This window comes from Carcharhinus amblyrhynchos, chromosome 6 (genome assembly GCF_965287045.1).
Source record: "Carcharhinus amblyrhynchos chromosome 6, sCarAmb.v2.hapA, whole genome shotgun sequence".
Classification (NCBI taxonomy): domain Eukaryota; kingdom Metazoa; phylum Chordata; class Chondrichthyes; order Carcharhiniformes; family Carcharhinidae; genus Carcharhinus; species Carcharhinus amblyrhynchos.
The window spans coordinates 65737057-65764389 of NC_137329.1; the positions used below are offsets into that span (position 1 = coordinate 65737057).

General features: G+C 44.5%; 1 protein-coding gene across 1 annotated transcript in view; it reads right to left on the bottom strand.

The window, feature by feature from the left end:
- Nucleotides 1-1014: 1014 nt before the first annotated feature.
- Nucleotides 1015-27333, bottom strand: part of madd (MAP-kinase activating death domain) — a 241808-nt gene continuing 215489 nt past the window's right edge. The window contains 2 exon segments of the mRNA XM_080190554.1: nt 1015-4836; nt 12088-12134. Coding sequence (XP_080046680.1) covers nt 4732-4836; nt 12088-12134 — 152 coding nt within the window. The 3' untranslated portion in view covers nt 1015-4731.

Consider the following 27333-nt stretch of genomic DNA (forward strand, 5'->3'; position numbering starts at 1 on the left):
AGATCGAGTGTAAAAGTGAGAGTCGTACAGATCGAATGTAAAAGAGAGTCGTAGAGATCGAGTGTAAAAGAGAGTCGTAGAGATCGAGTGTAAAAGAGAGTCGTAGAGATCGAGTGTAAAAGTGAGAGTCGTACAGATCGAATGTAAAAGAGAGTCGTAGAGATCGAATGTAAAAGTGAGAGTCGTACAGATCGAATGTAAAAGAGAGTCGTAGAGATCGAGTGTAAAAGAGAGTCGTAGAGATCGAGTGTAAAAGAGAGTCGTAGAGATCGAGTGTAAAAGAGAGTCGTAGAGATCGAGTGCAAAAGTGAGAGTCGTAGAGATTGTGTGTAAAAGTGAGAGTCGTAGAGATCGAGTGTAAAAGAGAGAGTTGTACAGATCGAGTGTAAAAGAGAGTCGTAGAGATCGAGTGTAAAAGTGAGAGTCGTACAGATCGAATGTAAAAGAGAGTCGTAGAGATCGAGTGTAAAAGAGAGTCGTAGAGATCGAGTGTAAAAGAGAGTCGTAGAGATCGAGTGTAAAAGAGAGTCGTAGAGATCGAGTGCAAAAGTGAGAGTCGTAGAGATTGTGTGTAAAAGTGAGAGTCGTAGAGATCGAATGTAAAAGAGAGTCGTAGAGATCGAGTGTAAAAGAGAGTCGTAGAGATCGAGTGTAAAAGAGAGAGTTGTACAGATTGAGTGTAAAAGAGACAGGAACAAAGATAGAGTGTAAAATAAATACCCAGGGAAAGAGTGAGAGCAGGTCAGAGAAAGAATGTTTGTGGCTTGAGGGAAAATACCAGCATCAGTCCTCTGGTCAGGGGCTGAACTAGAATATAGTATGGCTGGTGTATATCGGTGTGAACAGGCCTGGGCTTTGCTGTCACAGCCCCACTGACATATAGCTTATTATTCTGGAGGTGGGGTGGGCTGGGGTGCGCAGGATTGAGGGCTGGTGTCTCAAGAGTAGGAAGGATGGGAAGTGAAGGTTCAAAGGGTTTGTCAGCGATGAAGAGGGACATCAATGAGACAAAGGCACAGGGACAAGGGTTTATTGCAACATTAAAGTTACTGTACAGTGCTATAAATACATGTAATATTGAAATATTTACACCAAAACTCAGTATCCTACATCAGCAAGCATCAAACACAAAAATAAAAACCCTTCTGGCCAAACTAGATCCAAGCACCAAACAGAAAAAAAAACACAGCATACAGCAGCAGAAGCAACTGGCAGCAAACTCCAGTCCTGAAGTGCAACGTCCAGGTCTCATCAGACATTCAGACAGGGCTCACTTTCATAATGTATACTCATTATTTCATTACCCCTCAGCTGACTCCTAAACAGTATTACTGGCAGGGGATAAGTGGGTTGAGAGGTATGGAGGAACGACACTGCCAATAAGGAAAGGAATAGCATAAACAAGTCACTGGCACTTGGCCCAGTGCAAGGAGAGGATAACTCCTCTATTCCTCTGGATACAGGGGGAGGATAACTCCTCTATTACTCTGGGTACAGAGGGAGGATTATACCTCTATCACTCTGAGTACAGGGGGAGGATTACCCCTCTATTAGTCTGGTCATAGAGGATTACTCCTCTAATACTCAGAGTACTGGGAGAGGATTAGTCCTCTGTTACCCTGGGTATTGAGAGGGGATTAGTCCTCTGTTACTCTGGGTACAAGGTGAAGATTACTTCTCTATTACCCTGAGTACTGAGAGAGGATTACTCCTCTGTTACCCTGGGTATTGAGAGGGGATTAGTCCTCTGTTACTCTGGGTACAAGGTGAAGATTACTTCTCTATTACCCTGAGTACTGAGAGAGGATTATTCCTCTGTTACCCTGGGTATTGAGAGAGGATTAGTCCTCTGTTACTCTGGGTACAAGGTGAGGATTACTTCTCTATTACTCTGTGTACTGGGAGAGGGTTACTCCTCTGTTACCCTGGGTATTGAGAGAGGATTTCTCCTCTATTACTGGGTACAAGGAGAGCATTACTCCACTGTTACTCTGGGTACAGGGAGAGGATTAGTCCTCTGTTACTCTTGGTGCTGAGAGACGACTACTCCTCTGTTACTGTGGTTACTGGGAGAGGATTACTCTTCTGTTACACTGGGTACTTGGACAGGATTACTCCTGTTACTCTAGGTATAAGGAGAGCCCTCTATTACTCTGGGTACTGGGAGAGAATTACTCCTCTGTCAACCTGTGATTTGAATTGTTTCTGGGTTTTTACATTGGAGAAAGCTGTGCATTGAGTTGGTATTTGCAAATCCTGTGACCTATACTGTTTGAACAGCAAGGGCTAACGGTTGGGATGTTATAGACATGGGGTTGCATGGTAAACATTGAGTGCAGGTATCACATTCAGAGTGGTGGGGGTATGGGAAGTGGACAGTGCTCCAAAGATGAGTAGATTCGGAACCTTTTTTGTTGCTTTGTAACCAAGAGACCCTGTATGAGTATGCAAGTGTTTGAGAGTTGGGTACAGTCATTTTGCTGTGGGGATGGTGTTAGCAGGCAATTTGTGTCTCCCACCATTGTTAGGAAGCACACAGCCTTTTCCTGTCACTCATGGGCAGAATGCTGACTGGCTACTCTGTCTCTTTAACCCAATGGTTCAATCAGTGAATAGCCAAGCCAGCCTGCTCCTCAGAAACCCCAACAATATTAGAGACAGCAGCCATTATGCACAAAGCACTCACTGAGCTGGCTAGGAGGTCACACGTCAACCAGGTGATTGTCAGAGTCAGGATATTTCAGAAGGTCAAAGGGCCCCGGAACGGCCCCTCCGGTCCTGTGGGCCCCGGAACGGCCACTCCGGTCCTGTGCCTCCACAACTCCTGCATCTGGCCTGCAGTTGTACAGGCAGGATAGCGTGAAGTCTAATCACTGGCATGGTGCTGTGAGCTCTATCTGTCCGAGGGATATTGTCAGCCCGTGGTGGATCGAAGCTGGAACAGGTTCAGGATGGGTGGCTCAACTCTCTGACTGATGTGACAACAAAGAATATTAGAAAACACAGACTTGACACCTCAACTCTTTATAGTGAACACGAGTGATACAGCAACAGTTTGCGGCTAGTCTATACATCAAAATGGGTCGCACTTCTCAGGAATATATGCAAGCGACTCCAGTGGAGGGTTACCCCTTGATGGAAAATCCAGTGGAAGTTTGTTCTTCAGTGAGTTAATCCAGTGGAAGATTGCTCTTATGGTCAGGTACAGAGGAAGATTCTCTGATGGAAAATCCAGTGGAAGATTGTTCTTCAATGGGTGAATCCAGTGTGGAAGCAGCTCATGAAGCTGCAGATATAGTGAATTCAACGAAATGGTAACTAAGCAGTTCATTCCCAGAGGTTCCAGTCAGGAGCAATCCCCTCTAGGTCCATTTGAAGCAATCACTGTGCTTGGTGATCCTGATTGGGTGAAGGGAGTGGCTTCACTGGGACAATCCTATTGAAGTGGCCCCATCAGTTTTCAGATTGTAAATCCAAATGTGGAACAGTGAAGAAAAGTGGTCTTAAATGGGCAAATTATTCAGTGTAGTCATTCTCAGTGGGCAGAAACACAGTGAATCCAGTGCACGGGCAGTCCTCAATGAACAGGTTTGCAGTAAATCTAATGCGGGACTATTGTTGAAGATTGCATTTGAATTGGATTTGGTCATTTCACTTTACAAGCCTTGAGCGAATGCAGTTTGGGACTAATCACGAGTAAGTCAGCAGTCAATACTTGTGATGAACTCTGCCGGCTCGACTGAGTGGCAGATCTGTGGAACTGCAGCGTCATGTTTTCAGATGTTGGAGAAAATAACACACATTGTGTGTTAGGATGTGGGTGTTGTGTGTAATTACAGTGCTGTGTTAGGATGTAGGGGTTGGGATTGTGTGTAATTACAGCATTGTGTGTTAGGAACTTGGTGTTGGGGTTGTGTGCACTTGCAGTGTTGGGTGGGGGCTGTACGTAATTGCAGTGTTGTGTGTAAGGATGTGGGGGCTGTGTGCAATTGCAGTGTTGGGTGTTCGGGTGTGGGAGTCATGTATAATTACAGTGCTGTGTGTGAGGATGTGAGGGTTTTGTATAATTACAGTGCTGTGTGTGAGGATGTGAGGGTTGTGTATAATTACTGTGTTGTGTGTGTGGATGAGGGGGGGGTTGTGTGTAATCACAGTGCTGTGTGTGTGGATGAGGGGGGGTTGTGTGTAATCACAGTGCTGTGTGTGTGGATGAGGGGGGGTTGTGTGTAATCACAGTGCTGTGTGTGTGGATGAGGGGGGGTTGTGTGTAATCACAGTGCTGTGTGAGAGAATGTGAGGGTTGAGGTATAATTACAGTGCTGTGTGAGAGGATCGGGGGGGGGCGGTGCGGTTGTGTGTAATTATAGTGCTGTGCGAGAGGATGGGGGGTTGTATATAATTACAGTGCTGTGTGAGAGAACGTGAGGGTTGTGTGTAATTACAGTGCTTTATGTGAATATCGTGTGTTAGGATGTAGGGATTGTGTGTTCAGATGTGAGGGTTGTGTGTAATTACAATATTGTGTGTTAGGACGTGAGGGTTGTGTGGAAAATCTATTATGTATTAGGATGTTGGGGTTGGGATTGTGTGGAATTACAGTGTTGGTGTTAGGACGTGGGGGTCGTGTGTTTGAATATGGGGGTTGTATGTTAGGATGTAGGGGTTGTATGTTAGGATGTGGGGGTTGTGTGTTAGGATGTGGGGGTTGTGGTAATCTGTTGAGATGATGTTTCACCGCGCCGGTGTCACCTTGTTGTTCTTGGTCTCCATTTCCTTCCCTCGAACTGCAGCCATGTAGGAGAAGAGACACAGCACAGAGTAGCAAATCTCATGGGCCTAAAGAGGAGGAGGAGGAGGAGGTGCAGTTAACACCAGCACAAAGCAAATCTTCAGCACATTCTGGAAATTTTCCACCCAATTGTTCAAAATCAAATTGCCCTGCTGTTTGTTTTTAGAATGTTCTGTTTCTATTCCAGCATGCGCGGATCCACCCTATAGCTTACGGGTGCAATGTTGTAGCATTGCTCTCAGTGTAGGTGATCACATCCATTGAGTCTACAGCACAGGAAGAGCCATTCAGCCCAGCTAGATTATGCCAATATTTCTGTTCAACACGAGCTCTCTCCATCCCCCTCTTCACCTATCCTTCCATTCCTTTTTCCCTTGTGTGTTTATCCAGCTGCCCCTTAAATGCATCCTTGTTATGTGCTTCACCACTCCATGACAATGAGTTCCACGTTCCCACCACTCTCTGGATAAAGATGTTTCTCCTGAATTCCTGACTGGATTTTGTTGCTGACAGTTTGATATTTGGGATCTCCAGCTGTCTCTTCTGAGTGGAGGCCTATCTTCCAGCTGGACTCTACCAGATACTTTCATCTTAAGATATCTATCAGTTATTCCTTAGCTTTCCCTTTTGACAGACATCTCCTTGCTCAGCCTGTGAATGATTTGATCTACACCACTTTCCACTTTCAATTCTTGATATCCAAGTACAAGGCCATTTCCTTTTCCTATTCCAAAATCCCAGATCAGTCATGTAATTAGTGAGAAACAGTAGTCTTAGCATTATGGAACTTCATTGCCTAGCTTTGCCAGTCTGGACAGTCATTTATTTATCGCCCATTTAGTCAATGCTGGTTCTCTGGAAAACATTCCTGTTGGTCCTATTCTCTCAGTTGATCCCTTATTTCTCTCAAGTGCCCACCTAATTTCCTTTTGAAATCACAGCTCATCTCCATTTCCAGCCTCATGGACACTGCATTCCTATTCTCCCACTCTGTGTCAAAAACTTTGTCTTCCCAAAATCTTAGATGTGTCTCTTGGTCCTTACACCATCAGCTAAACGGAAGAGGTTTTCCTTGTCAAACTTTGTCTTTCTGATGTCCTTTCAACACAATATTTTAGTTGTGACCTAACCAGTGATTTATAAATGTTCAGCATAACCTCCCTGTTTCTGTATTTAACATCTTTTTAATGAAAGCCAAGATCCCATATGCTTCACAAAGCATATGTTCTGTCACCTTGGAGATCAGTGCACATGAACCCCTGGGACCCTGTTCCTAGACAGTCTTTAAAATTGTCTCATGTTGCCTCTCCCTATCCCTCTTGCCAAAATGCCTCACCTCACACTTCTTTAGTAAATTGCATCTACCACTTGTCTGCCCATTCTGCTAACCTGCTTATATCTATTAGTCAAATACTACCATCCTCACCATTTGCAATTTCTCGAAGTTTGTATCATTGGTAAATTTTGAAATTCTATTTTGCATTCCAACATTCAAGTCCACCATCCTTCACTTTGGAAATCCGCTGTGTACTTCAATTTACTGCTTTCTGCCCAGAAGTCATTTTTCTGGATCCAATTTGAAACTGGCCCCTCCTTTCCATAAACCCCAATTTTATTAACAAAGCGTATGTCGCACTTAGTTCAATACTTTCTTAAAACTAATATAGACAACATCCACTGTATTCCCTTTCCGTTACTTCATCAAAAATTCTATTAGTCAAAACTAATCTATCTTTAACAAATCTGTGCTGGCTCCCTTTAATTGGCCCAAACCTCTCCAAGTGCCCGTTAATTTTTTCTCTGATTTTGGATTCCAAAACTGTAGCCAGCGTGGATATGAAACTCACTGGCCTATAGCTTTTAGGACTGTTCTTGCACTCTCCCACATTTGCCACTCTGCAATCCTCTGACTAATGGCTAAGGAAAATTGAAAGATTAAGGCAGGCCTTTTGTGGGTTCCCGGACACGTGTCCTTTGTTTGAACAGAGGGGAGTACGGTAGGATGAGAGAAGAATTGGCGAATGTTGACTGAGGGAGCGCGTTGGAAGGTAGGTCTGCTGAGGAGCAGTGGAGGATCTTTAAGGAGATCTTTCTTGGTTCTCAGCAGAAATTTATTCCGATGGTTAAAAAGGACCGTAGGAGGAGAGGTAATAAGCCGTGGATAACGAAGGAGGTGAAGGAAAGTGTTAAATTAAAAGCGGAGGCATTTAGAGTAGCTCAGAGTAGTGGGTGAGAAGAGGATTGGGAGAGGTTTAAATGTCAACAAAGATTGACAAAGAAGTTGATAAAGAAGGGTAGGAGAAACTATGAAGCTGGGCTAGCGCTTAATATAAAAAAGGATAGCAAGAGTTTTTATAAATATGTAAAAAGGAAGAGGCTGGCTACGGTGAACGTTGGACCCTTAGAGGATGAGAGGGGGGACTTAGTGGTAAGGGATGGGGAAATGGCTGAGGTCTTGAATAACTTTTTTGTTTCGGCCTTCACGGAGGAGGACGTGAATAATTTGCCGGGTGTGAGCGATGGAAAGGTGGTAGGACTGGAGGGTCTCAATGACATTATTGTTACTAGAGAGGCGGTGCTCGACAGACTGGAGGGACTGATTGTGGACAAGTCCCCAGGACCAGATGGAATGCATCCGAGGTTCTGAAAGAAATGGCGGAGGTGATAGTGGATGCCTTGGTGGTTATTTTCCAAACGTCGCTGGATTCCGGGGAAGTGCCGGATGATTGGAAAGCGGCTAATGTTACGCCGTTGTTTAAGAAGGGTGCCAGGCAAAAGGCAGGGAATTATAGGCCGGTTAGTTTAACGTCTGTTGTAGGTAAAATGTTAGGATCCGTCATCAAGGAGGAAATAGTGAGACATCTTGAGGGGAATTGCTTGATAGAGCAGACGCAGCACGGTTTCGTTAAGGGGAAGTTGTGTCTGACAAATTTATTGGAGTTCTCTGAGGATGTGTCTAGGGCGGTGGATAGAGGAGAGCCGGTGGATGTGGTCTTTCTTGATTTTCAGAAGGCGTTTGACAAGATACCTCACAAGAGGTTATTGCAGAAGGTAAGGGGGCATGGAGTTGGGGGTAGGGTGTTAGCGCGGATAGAGGATTGGTTGTCAAATAGGAGGCAGAGAGTGGGGGTTAATGGGTGCTATTCGGATTGGCGGTTGGTGACTAGTGGAGTGCCCCAGGGGTCGGTGCTGGGGCCTCAGTTATTTACCATTTATATAGATGATCTGGAGGAGGGAACCGAGTGTATGGTGTCGAAATTTGCTGATGACACCAAGATTGGTGGAACGGCAAATTGCGCAGAGGGCGTGGAGAGTCTGCAGAACATAGAACATAGAACATTACAGCGCAGAACAGGCCCTTCGGCCCACGATGTTGCGCCGACCAGTTAAAAAACAATGACCCTCTAACCTAAACCAATCCCTTTTCATCCATAAACCTATCCACGGATCTCTTAAACGCCCCCAAACTAGGCGCATTTACAACTGCAGCAGGCAGGGCATTCCAATCCCTCACCACCCTCTGGGTAAAGAACTTACCCCTGACATCCGTCCTATAACTAGAAAATAACTAGAAGGATCTAGATAGGCTGGGCGAATGGGCCAGGAAATGGCAAATGGAATTTAATGTTGGTAAGTAACTCCTGCTCCTATTTCTTATGTTTTCCACTATCTCCATTCACCATTCCTTTATCATCCCGGGAGGAACACCATCTGGAGCAGGTGACTTATCAACCCCAAGTATAGCCAGCCTTTCCAATAGCCCATCCCTTTCCAATTTCACAATACCTCTCCTTAAAGATTACCCATTGCACTTTACCCTTTATGCTGAGAGTCTCTGGCTCCATTTTAACCTGGCCAGATTCCCTCTTATCATATTAAAATTAGCCCTCTTCCAATTTCGAAGCTCTATAACAGATTATTTCTTGTTCTTCTCCATTACTAACCTAATCCTTATGACATGATGATTGCTCTTACCCAAGTGTTCCTCCCATTGGCACTTAATCCATTTATCCCCCTCATTCTCCAACATCAGATACCAAATCCTTCCTTTGTAACTGGGCTGATAGCAAACAGGGCTGATAGCAAACAAGTGAAGGAAGTTCTCCCAAACGTATTTCAGAAATTCTTCCTCCTCCTTACTTTAACAATATCCCAATTAATATTTGGGTCATTAAAGTCCCCAGTATCATCCCTCTTTTGTTCTTACGCATCTCTCTGATTTCTCTGCAAATTTGTTCTACTCTACCTCTTTCTCACTATCTACAGGCTTAAAAACTACCCAAGCATTCTTTTTGTTTCTCAACTCTAACCACTTCCCTCAAACCTAGTTTGCTGCTTTCTAACCACTTTGCTATCTATTCTGCTATCTGTCCATACGCTCTGACCTTAGTCAGCAATCTGTCACACAGCATTTGTTGAATGCTTTTTGAAAATCCAGCTACATTTCATCCACTGCTTTAGCATTGCTGTTAAATATTCAAAGTATAAACTAAAATTGACCAAGCGTGGATTCCATGATCAATTAAGTGCAGACAATTCTTAATTGGACCTTTGGTTTCTAGATGTTTATCTATCGCACCTTTCAGTAGTTGAACATAATCATTCCTACAACCTGCTGTAAATATAGGAATTCCGGTAGTCGTCCCCAAGGGTTCAATCACATTACAGGCATTACAGAGGTTAAAGACCCACCCTATAATCACCTTTCCCGTGAGAGAGACTGATTTCACTGTTCAACTTGATGATAATCACATTTTATACTAGGATCCAGTGACATAATGATGCGGTCTGTCCATCTAAATTACAATAATCCAGCACAAGTCCCCACAGACCCACCACAGGGCATGACCCCCATATACCACACTAGGACACGGGGCATGACCACATATACCACATCAGGGCATGAGGCACGACCCCATATACCACACCAGGACAGAGGACACAACCCCATATACCACATCAAGGTATGGGTCACGACCCCATAAAACATTAAGGCATGGGACATGACCCCATATATGACACCAGGACACAGGCATGACTCCATATACCACATCAGGGAATGGAGCACGACTCCATATTCCTCACCAGGACATAGGACACTATTCCATATACCAACCGGGACACATGGTGTGACCCGATATACCACACTAGGACACAGGGCATGACCCTGTAGACCACTGGGGCACAGGGCAAGCCTCATACAGAAACATAGAAAATAGGAGCAGGAGGAGGCCATTTGATCCTTTGAGCCTGCTCTACCATTCATTGCGATCATAGCTGATGATCCAACTCAATAATCTAATCCTGCTCTTAAATAAGTTAAATACCCATGGTGTTAAGGGTAAGATCCTGGCATGGAAAGAGGATTGGTTGACTGGCAGAAGGCAGAGAATGGGGATAAAGGGGTCTTTCTCAGGATGGCAGCCAGTGACTAGTGGTGTGCCTCAGGGGTCAGTGCTGGGACCACAACTTTTCACAATATACATTTATCAATCAAGAATCTGTCTCTGTCTTAAAGACACTCAATCACCTGGCCTCCACAGCTTTCTGCAGCAAAGAATTCCACAGATTCATCACACTTTGGTTGAAGAAATTCCTCCTCATCTGTGTTTTAAAGGATTGTCCACTTTAGCCTGAGGTTGTGCCCTCTGTTTCTACCTTTTTCGACTAGTGGAAACATTTTCTACATGTCCACTCTATCTAGGCCTCTCAGTATCCTATAAGTTTCAATAAGATGCCCCCCCCACCACCTCATCCTTCTAAACTCCGAGTACAGACCTAGATTTGGAGGAAGGAACTGAAGGCACTGTTGCTAAGTTTGCAGATCATACAAAATTATGTACAGGGACAGGTGGTATTGAGGAAGCAGGGAGGCTGCAAAAGGACTTGGGCTGGTTAGGAGAATGGGCAAAGAAGTGGCAGATGGAATACATGTGGAACAGAGTGAGGTTATGTGCTTTGGAAGGAGGAATGGAGGCATAAATTATTTTCTAAATGGGAAAATGCTTAAGAAATCAGAAACACAAAGGGACTTGGGATTCATTGATCAACATTCTCTCAAAGTTACCGTGCAGGTTCAATTGGCAGTTAGGAAGGCAAATGCACTGTTAGCATTCATGTCGAGAGGGCTAGAATGTAAGAGCAGGGATGTACTTCTGAAGCTATATAAGCCTCTGGTCAGGCCCCATTTGGACTGTTGTGAGCAGTTTTGGGCCTAATATCTAAGGAAGGATGTGCTGGCCTTGGAAAGGGTCCAGAGGTTCAAAGAATGATTCCTGGAATGAAGAGCTTGTCATATGAGGAATCTGGGTCTGCACTCATTGGAGTTTAGAAGGATGAGGGGGGATCTTATTGAAATTCACAGGGTACAGCGAGGCCTGGATAGAGTGGATGTGGAGAGGATGTTTCCACTAGTAGGAAAAACTAGAACCAGATAGCACAATCTCAGGCTAAAGGGACAATCCTTTAAAACAGGAGGAATTTCTTCAGCCAGAGAGTGGTGAATCTGTGGAGCTCTTCGCCGCAGAAGGCTGTGGAGGCCAGGCCATTGAGAATCTTTAAGACAGAGATGGATAGGTTCTTGACTGATAAGGGGAACAAGGGTTATGGGGAAAAGGCAGGAGATTGGGGATGGAAAATAAAAGCCATAATTGAATGGTGGAGCAGACTCAATGGGCCAAGTGGCCTCATTCTGCTCCTACGTCTTATAGCTGCTTTTTGAAAATATCACACTGGGATATAAGGCTCGACCCTGGTTTCCAATGTGAAGTGCCATAAGTGTAGACAAAGGTCATGGGTGGAAGAGGGAACTCACAATGTCAAAATGGCAGCGCGGGCTCGTTGGGCCGAAGGACCTGTTTCCCGTGCTGTGTTGTTCTTTGTTCTTTTGACCCCATATTCCAAACTGGGAAACAGGGCACAACCCCATATACCACACTGGAATACAGGGCGTGATCCCATATAGCACACTGGCACAACTTCATAGAGCACACTGGGACACAGGGCATGACCCCACACAACACGCTGGGACACAGAACGTGACCCATAAACCACAGCGGGACATATGGTGAGACTCACATACCATACCGGGAAATAGGGTGAGGCTCCATGTACCACACCAAGACACGAGACCCAAAATATTACAGTGAATATCATCTGTAGATCAAACAATTGAGAAATGGAAGAATTTCTCGCAGTGCAGTTTAAGCAACCCTAACGTGTCACTGATTCTGCGGAGAAAAGGAAGCAGAAAATTGTTGTACAGAATACTAATACCAATGAATGAAGACAGTACTCACCATCGGGGTCTTGTACTTGTGGGTCACCACTTCGTTAGTTTGTGGAACTGGAACCAGATGAGCAAGAGACAAAAGGAAGATTTTAACACAACAACAAAGAACAAACACGAGAACAATATCGTAGACCGAAACAGATTATTGACAGACACACACAAAGAACAGCTACATTCAGCCATTATTACTCATCAAGGCTGTGTACATATGCATAGTCATATGCTGGGATTCGTGTACACGTATACTTGCCTCAAGACACAGCTGTATAGCGAATTTGCGCACTTAAGTCGCAAAGTCAGTCTCTGTATATATGCAATTGCACACAGCCTATGTATATACACAATTGCACGAGTCTGCGTATAAACAGTTGCACAATGAGTTCATAAACATATGCAATCGAACAATGCGTTTACTTATGTATAGTCACACAATGAATCTGAGTACATACGCAGTCGCACAATGAATCTGTGTATATACCAGTCGCACAATGAATGTGTATATACCCAGTTGCACAATGAATCTGCGTATATACCCAGTCGCACAATGAATCTGCGTATATACCCAGTCGCACAATGAATTTGTGTATATGCCCAGTTGCACAATGACTCTGTGTACATATGCAATCTTGTAAATTAGCATATACATATACAGTTGTACATTGTTCGTCCATCGTCATCGATGAGGACCTCGACGCCATCAGTCATTTTGAGGCTGGGTGCGGTGTGTCTGAAGATGACTGATCAGGCCAATTCGGACATGGAATGTCCTGGCACGTACTGGACAGACTTGTGTAGTCACTGTAGTTGTCGCACTGGTGGCTCTGGACTTGCGCAGCTCGCATTTAAGTTGTGCTTCAGTAATACACCTTGCTTCGTGAGCTTGACAGCCTTTGTGGATGAGGCAGCGCCAGGTAGGGCTGTTCTGTGCCAGCGTTTCCCAGGTGGTCGTGTCAATGTCAAGCGACTTCAGGGAAGCCTTGAGTGTGTCTTTGAAATGTTCCTTCTGCCCTCCATGTGAGCATCTTCCAGCAGAGAGTTCCCCAAAAAGGAGCTACTTGGGTATGCACTTGTCTGACATACGGATGACATGACCTGCCCACTAGGTCTGCGCTCTCATCAGCAGTGTGTGGACTGATGGTAGACTTGCTCTAGAGAGAACTTCAGTGTCTGGTACTTTGTCTTGCCATCGGATGCGTAATATTCTGCGAAGACAAGTCATGTGGAAATGATTGAAACAGTTGGAAACACTTGTACAATGAGTCCATGTATATACTGAGTCATAGAGTGAGTCTGAGTATTTACTAAAATTCATATACGGGATGTGCATTGCTGAATATAACAGCATTTTTTGTCCATGCCTATTTGCTCTCAAGAAGGTGGTGGTGAGCTGCCTTCTTGAACCACTGCAATTACTGAGGTGTAGCTATACTCACTGTGCTATTAGAGAGAGTGTTTCAGGATCTTGACCCAGCAACAGTGAAGAATGGCAATATCAGGATCGTGAGTGACTTGAAGGGGAACATTCATATGGTGGTGTTCCCAGGTACCTGCTGCTTTTGTCCTTCTCGATGGTAATGGTTGTGGGTTTGGAAGGTGCTGCCTAAGGAACCTTGGTGAGTTCCTGCAGTGCATCTTAGAGATGGTAGACAAGGCTGCCACTATTTGTCAGTGGTGGAGGGACTGATATTTGTGAAAGGGATAACATTCAAGTGGCTGCTCTGTCGAGCTTCGAGTGTTGTTGGAGCTGCAGTCATTGATACAAGTAGAAAGTATCCCATCACACTCCTGATTTATATCTTGTAGATTGTGGACAGGCTTTGGGGAGTCTGGCGGCGAGTTAAGCATTGCAGGATTCTTAGCCTTGGACTTGTTCTCGTAGCCACAGTATTTCTGCTGCTAGTCCAGTTCCGTTCCTGGTCAATGGTATCCCCCAGGATGTTGACAGTGCTGGATTCAGTAATGGTAATAACATTGAATGTCAAGGGGTGATGATTAGATTATTTCTTGCTGGAGAAGGTTATTCACTGACACTTCTGCAGCACAAATGCTACTTGCCACTTCTCCGCCCAAGTCTGGATATTGTCCAGGTCTTGCTGCATTTGGACATGGACTGCTTCAGTATCTGAGGAGACGCGAATGGTGCTGAACATTGTGCAATCATCAGCAAACAGCCCCACTTCTGACCTTATTATGGATGGAAGGTCATTGATAAAGGAGCTGAAGATGGTCGAGTCTAAAATATTACCCTGATGCCCTGGAGCTGAGATGACTGACCTCCAACCACTGCAACCATCTTCCTTTGTGCCAGGTATGACTCCAGCCAGTTTTGCTCCTGATTCACATTGACTCTTGTTTGCTAGAGCTCCTTGGTGCCACACTTGATTAAATACTGCCTTGATGTCACTCTCACCTCAACTCTGGAATGCATCTCTTTCGTTCATGTTTGAACCAGGGCTGTAATAAGGTCTGGAGCTGAGTGAGTCTGGCAAAACCCAAACTCAGCATCCATGATCATATTATTGCTAAGTTCCACTATCAATAACCTCTTCAATCACTTTACTGTATGCAGGCAGTTGCACAGAAAGTCTGCTTATATATGTAGTTGCAGTGAGTCTGCGTATATGAGTGCATTTATATGCATTAGCACAGTGTAATTGCATATAGTCACAGTTGCATAAACACGCAGTCACACAGAGTACATGAACAGATGTAGTGAGTGCATATCACACAGCGAGTGCGCCCATATGCAGCCACACAGCCAGTGCGCCAATATGCAGCCATGGAGTGTGTCTATATGTAGCCACAGAGTGCGTATATATGCAGCCATGGAGTGCATATATACTGGTCGTGGAGTGCATATATACCAGCCAGTGAGCGCTCAGCGAATCTGCGTATACAGGCAGCTGCACAGTGAGTCTGAATATGTACATAGTTGCACAGTGTGCAGTGAGTGCACATGTACACAAATACACACAGTTGCACAGTGTACACATATAGGGAATTGCAGTGAGTACGATATGGTTGTATATGGTGCTCATATACGCCATCGCACAGTGACTTTGCATATATAGCTGCACAGTGATTCAGCATACACATCCAGTTGCACAGTGATTCAGCATATACATCCAGTAGCACACTTTGCCTGCATATATAGTCAGTAAGAGGTCTCACAATACCAGGTTAAAGTCCAACAGGTTTATTTGCTGGCAAAAAGTTTTGTGAACAGAACTCACACTCATCTGACGAAGGTGCAGCGCTCCGAAAGCTAGTGGCTTTTTGCTACCAAATAAACTCGTTGGACTTTAACCTGGTGTTGTGAGACCTCTTACCGTGTTTACCCCAGTCCAACGCCGGCATCCCTACATCATATATACAGTCACACTGTGAGGAGTGTATTTACAGTTGTAGAGTGAGTTTGTGTACATACAGAGTTGCGTAGTGCCACTTAGGACCCCATGATGTGTAGGTTAGGTTGATTAGCCATGGGAAATGTATGGAATTACAGAGATAGGGTGAGAGTCTGGGTAATGTAGTCTGTTAGAGTTGCTGCAGACCTATGGACCAAATGGCCCTTTCTGCACTGTAGGAATTCTATGAGGTGCTGCATGTCTCTATGACCACCAATAGCTGCTCTCTAAAAAACAACTCAGATTAGAATTATGATGTGAATTTTATTTTTTTTAACTCAATGTTGAATTCCGAAGTTAAAGTATCTGGTTGAAGGATGAGGTGTTGCTTCTTCAGCTTTGTTGGAAATGTAGGAGACCCAGAATAGAGAGGTCAGAAAATTGTGTAAATTAAGTGTAATGAATTTAATGTCAAATGAGGTGCAGGAAGCACAATAAAATGAAAAGAAAATGTGGATTGAAAGAGTGACTTTGAAAAGGGGGGAAAGAAAAACAATTACAATTTACTTTTAAATCTCCAATAATAATTAGAAGTGAAAGAATGAGACTGTAGTTATGTAAAAAAATTATTTTACTGCCACAGACATTGTTCAGCAATAGTGATGGGTTTAATACATGATTAAAAGTGTGGACTAAGATTCAAATCTTCATATCATAAGAACATAAAAACTAGGGGCAGGACTAGGCCATTTGGCCCCCCCGAACCTGCTCCGCTATTAAATAAGATCTCGACTAATCTTTTCATGAACTCAGCTCCACTTACCCACTCACTCACCTTAATTCCTTTACTGTTCAAAATTCTTTGTCATAGAAACATTCAATGAGGTAGACTCAACTGTTTCACTGGGCAGGGAATTCCACAGATTCACAACTGTTTGTGTGAAGAAGTTCCTCCTCAACTCAGTCCTAAATCTGCTCCCCAAGATTTTGAGGCTATGCCCCCAGTTATGGTTTAATCCACCAGTGGAAACAACTCCTTGCCTCTATCTTATCTATTCCCTGCATAATTTTACATGTTTCTGTAAGGTTCCCCTTAATCTTATAAACTCCATGGATGCTGCTCACTGGGGAGGGTCTGTGATTGGGTGCGAAGCAGCAGTAGTTTGATAAGTCTGACTCAGCTCAGAGAGAAGTGTGACATTTCTTACCAAGGAAACCGGATTCTTCATCTGTAAACTGAACTGTACACCATGCCATATAGTATGTGTGTGTGTGTGTGTGTGTGTGTGTGTGTGTGTGTGTGTGTCACAGACTTGCACTGAGGCTGTGAGAACAATGTCATAATGTGTCAAATATTGTTCAAGACATAGCTCCTCCTCAAACATGTCAAAGGATCATTTACATCTAACAAAGTTTAATGTCTCATCAAAAAGTCAAATTGCTGACAGTTCGGCACTCCCTCAGCATGTCAGAGTCACAGAGAATCATAGAGCAATACAGCACAGAAACAGGCCATTCAGCCTAATTGGTGCTTGCCGACAATGGTGCCCTCCCAGTTGATCCCAACTCCCCACGTTTGACCCATATTCTTAGAACATAGAACAATACAGCACAGTACAGGTCCTTTGGCCCTCAATGTTGTGCCGAGCTATGTCCAATCCCAAGATCAAGCTATCCCACTCCCTATCATTCTGGTGTGCTCCATGTGCCTATCCAATAACCGCTTGAAACTTCCTATAGTGTCCGACTCCACTATCACAGCAGGCAGTGTATTCCACACCCCAACCACTCTGAGTGAAGAATCTACCTCGGACATACCTCCTATATGTCCCACCATGAACCTTATAGTTATGCCCCTTTGTAACAGCTACATCCACCCGAGGAAATAGTCTCTGCACGACCACTCTATCAATCCCTCTCATCATCTTATAAACCTCTATCAAGTCGCTTCTCATCCTCCTCTGCTCCAAAGAGAAAAGCCCCAGCTCCCTCAACCTGTCGTCGTAAGACCTACCCTCCAAATCAGGCAGCATCCTGGTAAATCTCCTCTGCACTCTCTCCAATGCTTCCACTTCCTTCTTATAGTCAGATGACCAGGACTAAACACAATATTCCAAATGTGGTCTCACCAAGGTCCGGTCTAATTGCAGCATAACCCCACAGCTCTTAAACTCAAACCCCCCCCCGTTAATAAACACTAACACACTATAAGCCTTCTTCACGGCTCTATCCACTTGAGTGGCAACCTTCAGAGATCAGTGGATATGAACCCTAACATCTCTCTGTTCCTCCATATTCCTCAGGACCCTGCCATTGACCCTGTAATCCACATTCAAGTTTGTCCTACCAAAATGAATCACCTTGCACTTATCAGGGTTAAACTCCATCTGCCACTTTTCTGCCCAGCTCTGCATCCTATCAATGTCTCTTTACAGCCTGAAAGAGCCCTCCACCTCATCCACTACTCCACCAATCTTGGTGTCATCAGCAAATTTACTAACCCACCCTTCAGTCCCCTCTTCCAAGTCATTGGTAAAAATCACAAATGGCAGAGGACCCAGCACTGATCCCTGTGGTACACCACTGGTAACTGGCCTCCAGTCTGAAAATTTTCCTTCTACTACCACCCTCTGTCTTCTATGATGCAGCCAGTTACTTATCCAATTGACCAAATTTCCTTCTATCTCACACATCCTTATCTTCTTCATGAGCCTACCATGGGGAACCTTATCAAACTCCTTACTAAAATCCATGTATATGACATCAACTGCTCTACCTTCGTCCACACACTTACTTACCTCCTCAAAGAATTTAATCAAATTTGTGAGGCAGGACTTACTCCTCACGAAACCATGCTGACTATCCCAGATTAAACTGAATCTTTTCAAATGGTCATAAATCCTATCTCTCAGGACCCTTTTCATTAACTTACCGACCACCGAAATAAGACTAACTAGCCTATAATTACCAGGAACATTCCTATTTCCTTTCTTGAAAAGAGGAACAACATTTGCCACTCTCCAGTCCTCTGGCACTATCCCCGTGGACAGTGAGGACCCAAAGATCAAAGCTAAAGGCTCTGCAATCTCACCCCTTGCCTCCTAGGATGTATCCCATCTGGCCCAGAGGACTTATCAACCCTCAGGTTTTTCAAAATTGCTAATACATCTACCTCCTCCATCCTGTCAGCCTGTATCACAATTCTAATCTTCTAATTCTTTCCCACCCACATACCTATCCAAATGCTTTTTAAATGTTGCTATTGAACCTGCCTCAACTACTTTCTCTGGCAGCTCATTCAATATACCCACCACCTTCTGTGTGATGAAGTTACCTTTCAGGTCCCTTTTAAATCTTTCCCTTCTCACCTTAAATCTATACCTAGTTTTCAATTCCCTCCCTCAGAAAAAGACTACATGTGTCCATCCTATCTAAGGCCCTCATGATTTTGTATACCTTAATAAAGTCACCCCTCTTTCTCCTACATTCCAAGAATGTAAGCCCTAGCTTGGCCAACTACTCACTATAATGCAGGCCCACCGGTCCTGGCAACATCCTCGTAAATCTTATCTGCACTCATTCCAGTTTATCAATGTCTTTCCTATAACATGGTGACCAAAACTGTACACAATACACCAAATGTAGCCTCATCAATGACTTATACAACTGTAACATAATGTCCCAACCCCTATAATGTGGGTATGCTGGCGTTGGACTGGCATAAACACAGTAAAAAGCCTGACAACACCAGGTTCTAGTCCAACCGATTTATTTGATAATAGACGCACAAGCTTTCGGACTAACCCCGAAAGCTTGTGAGTCTATTATCAAGTAAATCGTTTGGACTAAAACCTGGTGTTGTCAGACTTTTTACTGTGCCAACCCCTATACCCAGTGTCCTAATTGATGAAGGCCAATGTGCTAAATGCCATCTTCACCAATCTGTCGGCCTGTGACTCTGCTTTCAATGAACTGTATACTTGCACTCCTAAGTCCCTCTATTTCTTAACACTCCCCAGGGCCCTACCATTCACTGTAAAAGTCCTAGCCTGGTTTGATTTTCCAAAATGCAACACCTCACACTTATCTGTATCGAAATGTCAGTCGATTCTCAGCCTGTATTGCCTGCAGACAGCAGGACAGAAAGGGCTGAAAAATAACATTCATCACACAAGCTACCAGACCATCAATACTCTGGATCTGACAAACACGGCAAGAGGAGAAATGCAAGTGAAGAGAGCAACTGGTGAGCTGGAGGACAGGAGGAAACCAGAGGAATGGCAGGGAGGTGGGGGGAGGGGGTTGTTGATCAGAAGGTGGAGAGTTTCAACTTGGGGGTGGGGGCCAGAATAGCAGAGGAGTGGCAGCACGGAGAGGGGGCAAAGCAACAAAATAGATGAGCAAAGGATAGTTAGGAAGAGTGTTGCGTGGAGAGAGGGGGAGATTGGTTATGTGGATGAGAGACAGAGTAATAAAATGAGGAAAAAAAGGGAATTAAAAAGAGAGAGACAGAGGGGACTGAATAGGAGCAAGTGACAAAGGTTGAGATGAAGGTCAAGGGAGACATTGAGTCAGAGATAATGATCAGAACATGCATAAGACAGGCACAGAGGCAAGTTTAAATATAAACACACATGGGGTATAAGGTTGAGAAATGTGAAGCACAGTCTGTTACAAGATTAGGACTCCAGTAATGAAGGGGGCATGTCACAGTAGAGGCAAAAGATCAAGATGAAGGCAGACATGGGGGCAGGCACAGCACACAACGATTGAATCAGGAGAGTTATATAACAGATACTGTGGTCTATACTTAGTGTGTTGACAAGTACACACAGTGACAACAGTAAAACAAGCAGGGATTCAAACACATTCTCATTACCTGAAGGAGTACCAAGGTTTTCAGAAAAGTGGAGGGAGCGAGTCAATGTTGAATCACCAGAAACACGGCAGGGATCAAACCTTCAGCAGAGAAATGGAGACACTCCTCACATTGCAAACCTCCCAATCCCCCTCACCCTGGGTTGTATAAATATATCACACTGACCACTAACAGTGAGCAACAGCTTTGGCCAAAACTCTGAGGGACATTGTTCCTTATCTGAGTGGGTGTTTATCCAATGCAGGCAGCCAGATGAGTACAGGGACACTGATACACTGAGGGTGAGAGGTGAAATGACCCTTAAGCACTGTCTCATTGCAACATGCCACTGATCAAAGCTACTCTACCCGACCTAGTTCAAAATGTGTGCAAACTCGTTCACACCAGAATTACCCTGAAATATTGGAATGATTCCACCTATTTGCACTTCAATAGCAGGAGAATATCCTGGCATTTCCTAAATTACGGAAGGGGTGATAGAAAATAGATGGAGTTTACACTGGGTTCAGTGCTGTGTGTACGAGGATTACAGTGGGGTGCAATGCCGTGTGTACAGGGATCGCATTGGGCTCCAGTGCTGTGCATACAAGGGTTACACGAGGGTTCAGTGTTGTGTGTACAGGGATTACATAGGGGTCCAGTGCTGTGTGTCCAGGGGTTACACTGGGATTCAGTGCTATGTACTGGGGTCACACTGTACAGGGATTACACTGGGATTCTGTGCTGTGCATTCAGGGATTACCCTGGGGTTCAGTGCTGCATGTACAGGGATTACACTGGGGTTCAGTGCTGCGTGTACAGGGATTACACTGGGGTTCAGTGCTGTGTGTACAGGGGTTACACTGGAATTTGGTCTGTACAGGGGTTACACTGGGGTTTAGTGCTGTGTGTACAGGGGTCACATTGGGGTTCAGTGCTGTGCATACAGGGGTACACTGGGATTCAGTGCTTTGCATACAAGGATTACACTGGGGTGCAGTGCTGTGAAAATACACAGGGATTCAGTGCTACGTGCACAGGGATTACACTGGCATCAGTGCTGTGTACAGGGGTCACACTGGGATTCAGTGCTGTGTACAGGGGTCACATTGGGGTTCAGTGCTGTGTGTACAGCGGTCACACTGGGGTTCAATGCTGTGTGTACAGGGGTCACATTGGGGTTCAGTGCTGTTTGTACAGGGGTCACATTGGGGTTCAGTGCTGTTTGTACAGGGGTCACATTGGGGTTCAGTGCTGTGTGTACAGGGGTCACATTGGGGTTCAGTGCTGTGTGTACAGGGGTCACATTGGGGTTCAGTGCTGTGTGTACAGGGGTCACTCTGGGGTGCAGTGCTCTGGGTACAGAGATTAAACTGGGATTCTGTGTTGTGGGTACAAGGATTACACTGGGGCTCAGCGGTGTGGGTACAGGGATTACACAGGGGTTGAGTTCTGTGTGCGCGGGGATTACATGGGATGCAGTGTTGTGCATACAGGGGTTACACTGGGGTTCAGTGCTGTGCATACAGGGATTACATTAGGGTTCAGTGCTGTGTGTACAGGGATCACACTTTTGTTCTGTGCGTACAGAACTCTCCAGTTACCTGACGAAGGAACAGCATGTTCCGAAATCTTGGGGCATGGGATCCAAGGGCCTTTGGCCTTGTGGATCCAGAATTGGCTTGCCTGCAGAAGGCAGAGAGTGGTTGTGGATGGGGCTTTTTCTGAATGGAGGTCAGTCACCAGCGGAGTGCCTCAAGGATGTTCTGGGACCCTTGTTGTTTGTCATTTTCATAAATGACCTGGATGAGGAAGTGGAGGGATGGGTAAGTAAGTTCGCTGATGACACTAAGGTCGGTGGCGTTGTGGATGGTCTGGAAGGATGGTAAAAGTTGCAGCAGGATATAGATAGGATGCAGGACTGGGCGGAGAAGTGGCAGATGGACTTCAACGCGGATAAATGTGTAGTCGTCCATTTTGGCAGAACCAACGGGATGAACGAGTACACTATCAAGGGCAGAAGTCTGAGTAGTGTTGAAGAGCAGAAGGATCTAGGGGTCCGGGTCCACAGGACTCTGAAATCGGCCTCGCAGGTGGAGGAGGTGGTCAAGAAGGCGTATGGTGTACTGGCCTTCATTAATCGAGGGATTGAGTTTAGGAGTCGGGAGGTAATGCTGCAACTTTATAAGACCCTTGTCAGGCCTCATTTAGAGTATTGTGCGCAGTTCTGGTCGCCTCACTATAGGAAAGATGTAGAAGCTATTGAGAGGGTACAGAGGAGATTTACAAGGATGTTGCCTGGACTGGGAGGCATGCCTTATGAAGTTAGGTTGAGGGAGCTGGGACTCTTTTCCCTGGAGAGACGAAGGTTGAGAGGCGACCTGATAGAAGTTTACAAAATGTTGAGAGGAATAGATAGGGTGGACTCTCAGAGGCTATTTCCCCGGGTTGAAATGGTTGCTACGAGAGGACACAGACTTAAGGTGCAAGGAGGGAAGTTCAGAAGTGATGTTAGGGGTAAGTTTTTCACTCAGAGGGTGGTGAGTGAATGGAATCGGCTGCCGTCAGTGGTGGTGGAGGCTAACTCGCTGGGGTCTTTTAAAAGACTTCTGGATGAGTATATGGGGTTTAATGAGATTGAGGGTTATAGATAGGTCTGTAGGTTGGTAGGTGTTGATGTGATCGGCGCAACTCGTGGGCCAAAGGGCCTGTTTGTGCTGTAGTGTTCTATGTTCTATTTACCATCAAGTAAACCCGTTGGACTTTAACCTGGTGTTGTGAGACTTCGTTCAGTGCTGTGTACAGGGGTCACACTGGGTTTCCGTGCTGTGCGTACAGGGGTTACGCTGGGATTCAGCGCTATACGTACAGGGATTACACTGAGATTCAGTGCTGTATGTACAGGGATTACACTGAGATTCAGTGCTGTATGTACAGGGATTACACTGGGATTCAGTGGTGTGCGTACAGGGATTACACTGGGGTTCAGTGCTGTGTGTACAGGAATTACACTGGGGTTCAGTGCTGTATGTACAGGGATTACACTGGGGTTCAGTGCTGTATATACAGGGATTACACTGGGATTCAGTGCTCTGTGTACGGGGGTCACACTGGGATTTTGTGTTGCTTACACAGGGTTACTCAGGAAATCAGTGTTGTGTGTACAGGGATTACATTGGCATCCAGTGCTATGTGTACAGAGGGACTTTACACTGTTATCCAGTGCTGGCTGTACAGAGAGGGTTTACACTCTTGTCTAGTGCTGTGGACAGAGAGGGTTAACATTTAGCTCATGGGCTGATATTTCCATCACTGATATTCTGGTCATTTGGAAGTTCACATGTTAGGAAGAGGAGAATACTATTCAATCCCTTCAAACTATTCCACTGATCTTTTGCAACTTGGCTGATCTCTACTCGAAGTTTAAAGTTTACTTATTAGTCACAAGTAGGCTTACGGTAACCCTTCAATGAAGTTACTGTGAAAATCTCCTAGTTGCCACACTCTGGTCCCTTGGGTACACTGAGGGAGAATTTAGCATGGCCAATGCACCTAACCAGCACATCTTTCAGATTCATAGAATCAAATCATAGAAACCCTAGAGTGCAGAAATTGGCCCTGCGGCCCATCGAGTCTGCACCGACTACAATCCCACCCAGGCCCTACCCTCATTGTAGGAGGAAACCAGAGAACCAGAGGAAACCCATGCAGCCACAGGGAGAATGTGCAGACTCCGCACAGACAGTGACCCAAGCCATGATTTGAACCCAGGTTCCTGGCACTGTAAGGCAGCAATGCTAACAACTGTGCCACTATGCCACCCTAAAACTCTACAACTCTTAATACCGTAGTCTTGGAAAAAATCCATCAGATTTTTCCAATGAGTCAGCATTTGCTGTTTTTTGTGCAAGGGAATTTCAAGAAGAAATTATTCCAAGTTTCTCTTCTCAATGACCTGGTTCTGTCCCTCCATCCACGACTCCCCCACTCATGCTAAAACATCTCACTTTGTCTTTCCTAACTATTTCTTTCAAAATCTCAAAAAACAGAATCAAGTGAGCCCATGAGTTTCCATATTTCAGGGAATATAAACATAGTTCATGTGATCTCTCCCCACAATCTGACTATTCACAATCAGGTAATATTTTGGTGAGTTGGTGCTGCTCTTCTATCCAATGTCAACATCTCCTTTCTAAGATGCAGTGCCTGGAACTGTGCACACTACTCCCGATTTCACTTCTTCAACAGAATAATTAAATTGCCCTCATGTTCCAATTCACTGCTGTAAAGCAGTAAAAATTCCATTTGCCAAATTTATTTTTGTGCTAGAGTACTTCATTCTCATTCAAATGCCTCAAATGTATCAGAAGAGAAGGACTTGATAGAGCGTGTGTGTTTGGGGGTCTGGTTTAAAGTACGGGTCTGGAAGAGTTCTAGTGGATTGGAGGGGAGCTAATGTAATCTCATTTCTTAAAAAAGGAGGGAAGAGAGAAAATGCTGGAGTCAATTATTAAGGATGTAATAACTGAGCATTTGGAAAACAGTGACAGGATCGGTCCAAGTTAGCATGCATTCACTAAAGGGAAATTGTGCTTGACAAATCTTCTGGACATTTTTCAGGATATGATCATGAAGAAGGGGACTTGAGAAAGAATATAACCCATATTCTACTAAATCTGAACAGAAAATATGGTGGATTAACCAAAGTAAGCATAAATCAGAAACGGCAAGAGCCATATTTTGCAGCCATACTGAGGAACCACCTTCAAAAGGAGGCAGCTAACATACAGTCTGACCCTGCAAAAACTGCTTCACAAGGTGCAAAAAAACAGCCTATAGGGGAAGCAGTAACAGATTCATTGTATCCACCAATCCCTGTGGAGTCAGGTGAGGAAGAAAAAGATAGGAAAGATAGAGATCCTTCTAGTGGTATAAGACAGAACTGCCTGGTCTGATAACACCACTACACTAAAATACACAGAACTGGGAGGGGAGAGACAGAAAAGACTTCTGTTATGACCAAAGAAGTGCCGTTATCAGCAACCGAAAAGCAAACACTAATGGACAGATTGAGGCCCTTAAAAAAGCATCACCAAAATTCAGTCTTTTGGGAATGTATGAATGAAGTAAGAGATGTTCATTATCTGACTCTGGGTGATGTAAGAGTGCCAAATAAAGGGACCAACATGGCAGATGTTACGCAAGGCTTTAAAAGAGAGAGATTGGATAATAGAAGTGGGAGAAATGACTAAGTGAAATATGAGAATTTTAAATGGGCAGTAGGGCAGGTCCTAGGTAAAGGAACCACAAATTGGTTAAGAGAACTTTAGTAAGACAAAGAGCAGACGAAACTGTGGATGAATATGCAGAGCGAAAGTTCAGGGTATATGCAGGTAATGAAGGGATCAAAGATCCCACGAGGAATGATGATATCTTTTTTGGGAATGCTTACAGAAGGGTTCAGTCCAGCTCCAGCTCATTCACCTGAAGCCTGATGGAAGTTATCGATTAACCATCTATTATGTGGCCCTGAATCAATATGCAACTCGAGAACACCCCAGAGTGGCAAAGTCTGCTATTATCTTGAACTCAGTTGGAACAGAGCAGACAATATTCACAGTATTAGATATAGCTCATAGGTTCTGGTCAACGCCTGTGGCAGAGGAACATCAGTACAAATTTCCATTCACAGTTGGGAACCAGGAATGCACCTGGTCCCGCTTGCCGCAGGGATTCCATGATAGTTCAGCAGTTTTTCACAGGCACATGGCACAGATAATACAGCCTATAGACAGCATGGAAGTCACCATTTTGCAATACATGGACGACATTTTGATTACCTCAGACAGTCTGCTTAGCTGCACAGAGTGATTCAAGCACTTCCTAAGTGCTTGAATCACTCTGTGCATTCAAGCACAGAGGAAGCAGGTCTCAAGCTAAAGCCCAATTGGACATGAACAGGTGATATACTTAGGACACATTATTCCAAGGCAAAAAAGAAATACAAGAGATTGAAAGAAAGCAATGTTAGACATACAGAAACTGCTTATTGTGAAAGGGGTGAGGCAAGTGTTGGGACTGTTTAACTATTGCAGAAATTTTGTGGAACATTATGCAGTGCTTGCAAAACCCTTACAGGATTTAATCAAAGGAGGCAGAGCCAGCAGAGAGAGAGAGAGTATAATGAGGAAAGAGAAGGAACCAGACATTTATATATTTAAAATTGACCACGATTAAAGCCCTAGCTTTAAGGTTACCAAACTTTACTAAACCATTTCACATTTTCTGTCAGGAAAATAATGGAACGTAAGCTGCAGTAGTAACACAATGGAATGGAGACAGATTAAGACCAGTGGGGTATAACTCCGCCCAGCTACACTCAGTTGCTATAGATATGCATCCATGTGTGAGAGGACTGGCACATGCATCCTGGGCAATACATGTTTTACAGAACCACTCACTTTAATAGGAAAAAATAATTGTTCACAGACCACACACAATTTGTGTAGCTTTTAGAAGCAGGGAAATTGAAAGGGGTTTCTGATGGTAGACTTTCAAAGTGGGAGGCAAATCTTTTACCAGAGACAAGCATGTAGAAATCAGCAGAGACATAAAAGAAATTTTTGCAGGAGGATTGACAGTGTTAGGAACTGAACATGAATGTGTTGCAGATGTCAACAAAGACACCAGCGAAGGCTTATCGGAAGAAAGTTGCTGCGGGAACATTTGGCAAACAATGACAACAATTCCGTAAGCTTTCGGATATTCATGAAAAAGGGCGAGTGTTGTCCTAGGGTTAAGATGCAGAAGGTTAACTACAAACAGATTAGGACAAATTTAGAGGCCTTTGTTTGGAAGAGCCTATTTGAGGGTAAATTTACATTTGGCACATGGGAGTCTTTCAAGGAATAATTGATCGGATTGCAGGACTGATACGTGCCAATGAAAAAGACAGAAAAAGCAGGATTCAGGAACCGTGGATGACCAGGGAAATTGAGAGTCTAGTTAAAAAGAAAAAGGATGCATACATGAGGTCTATGCAACTAAA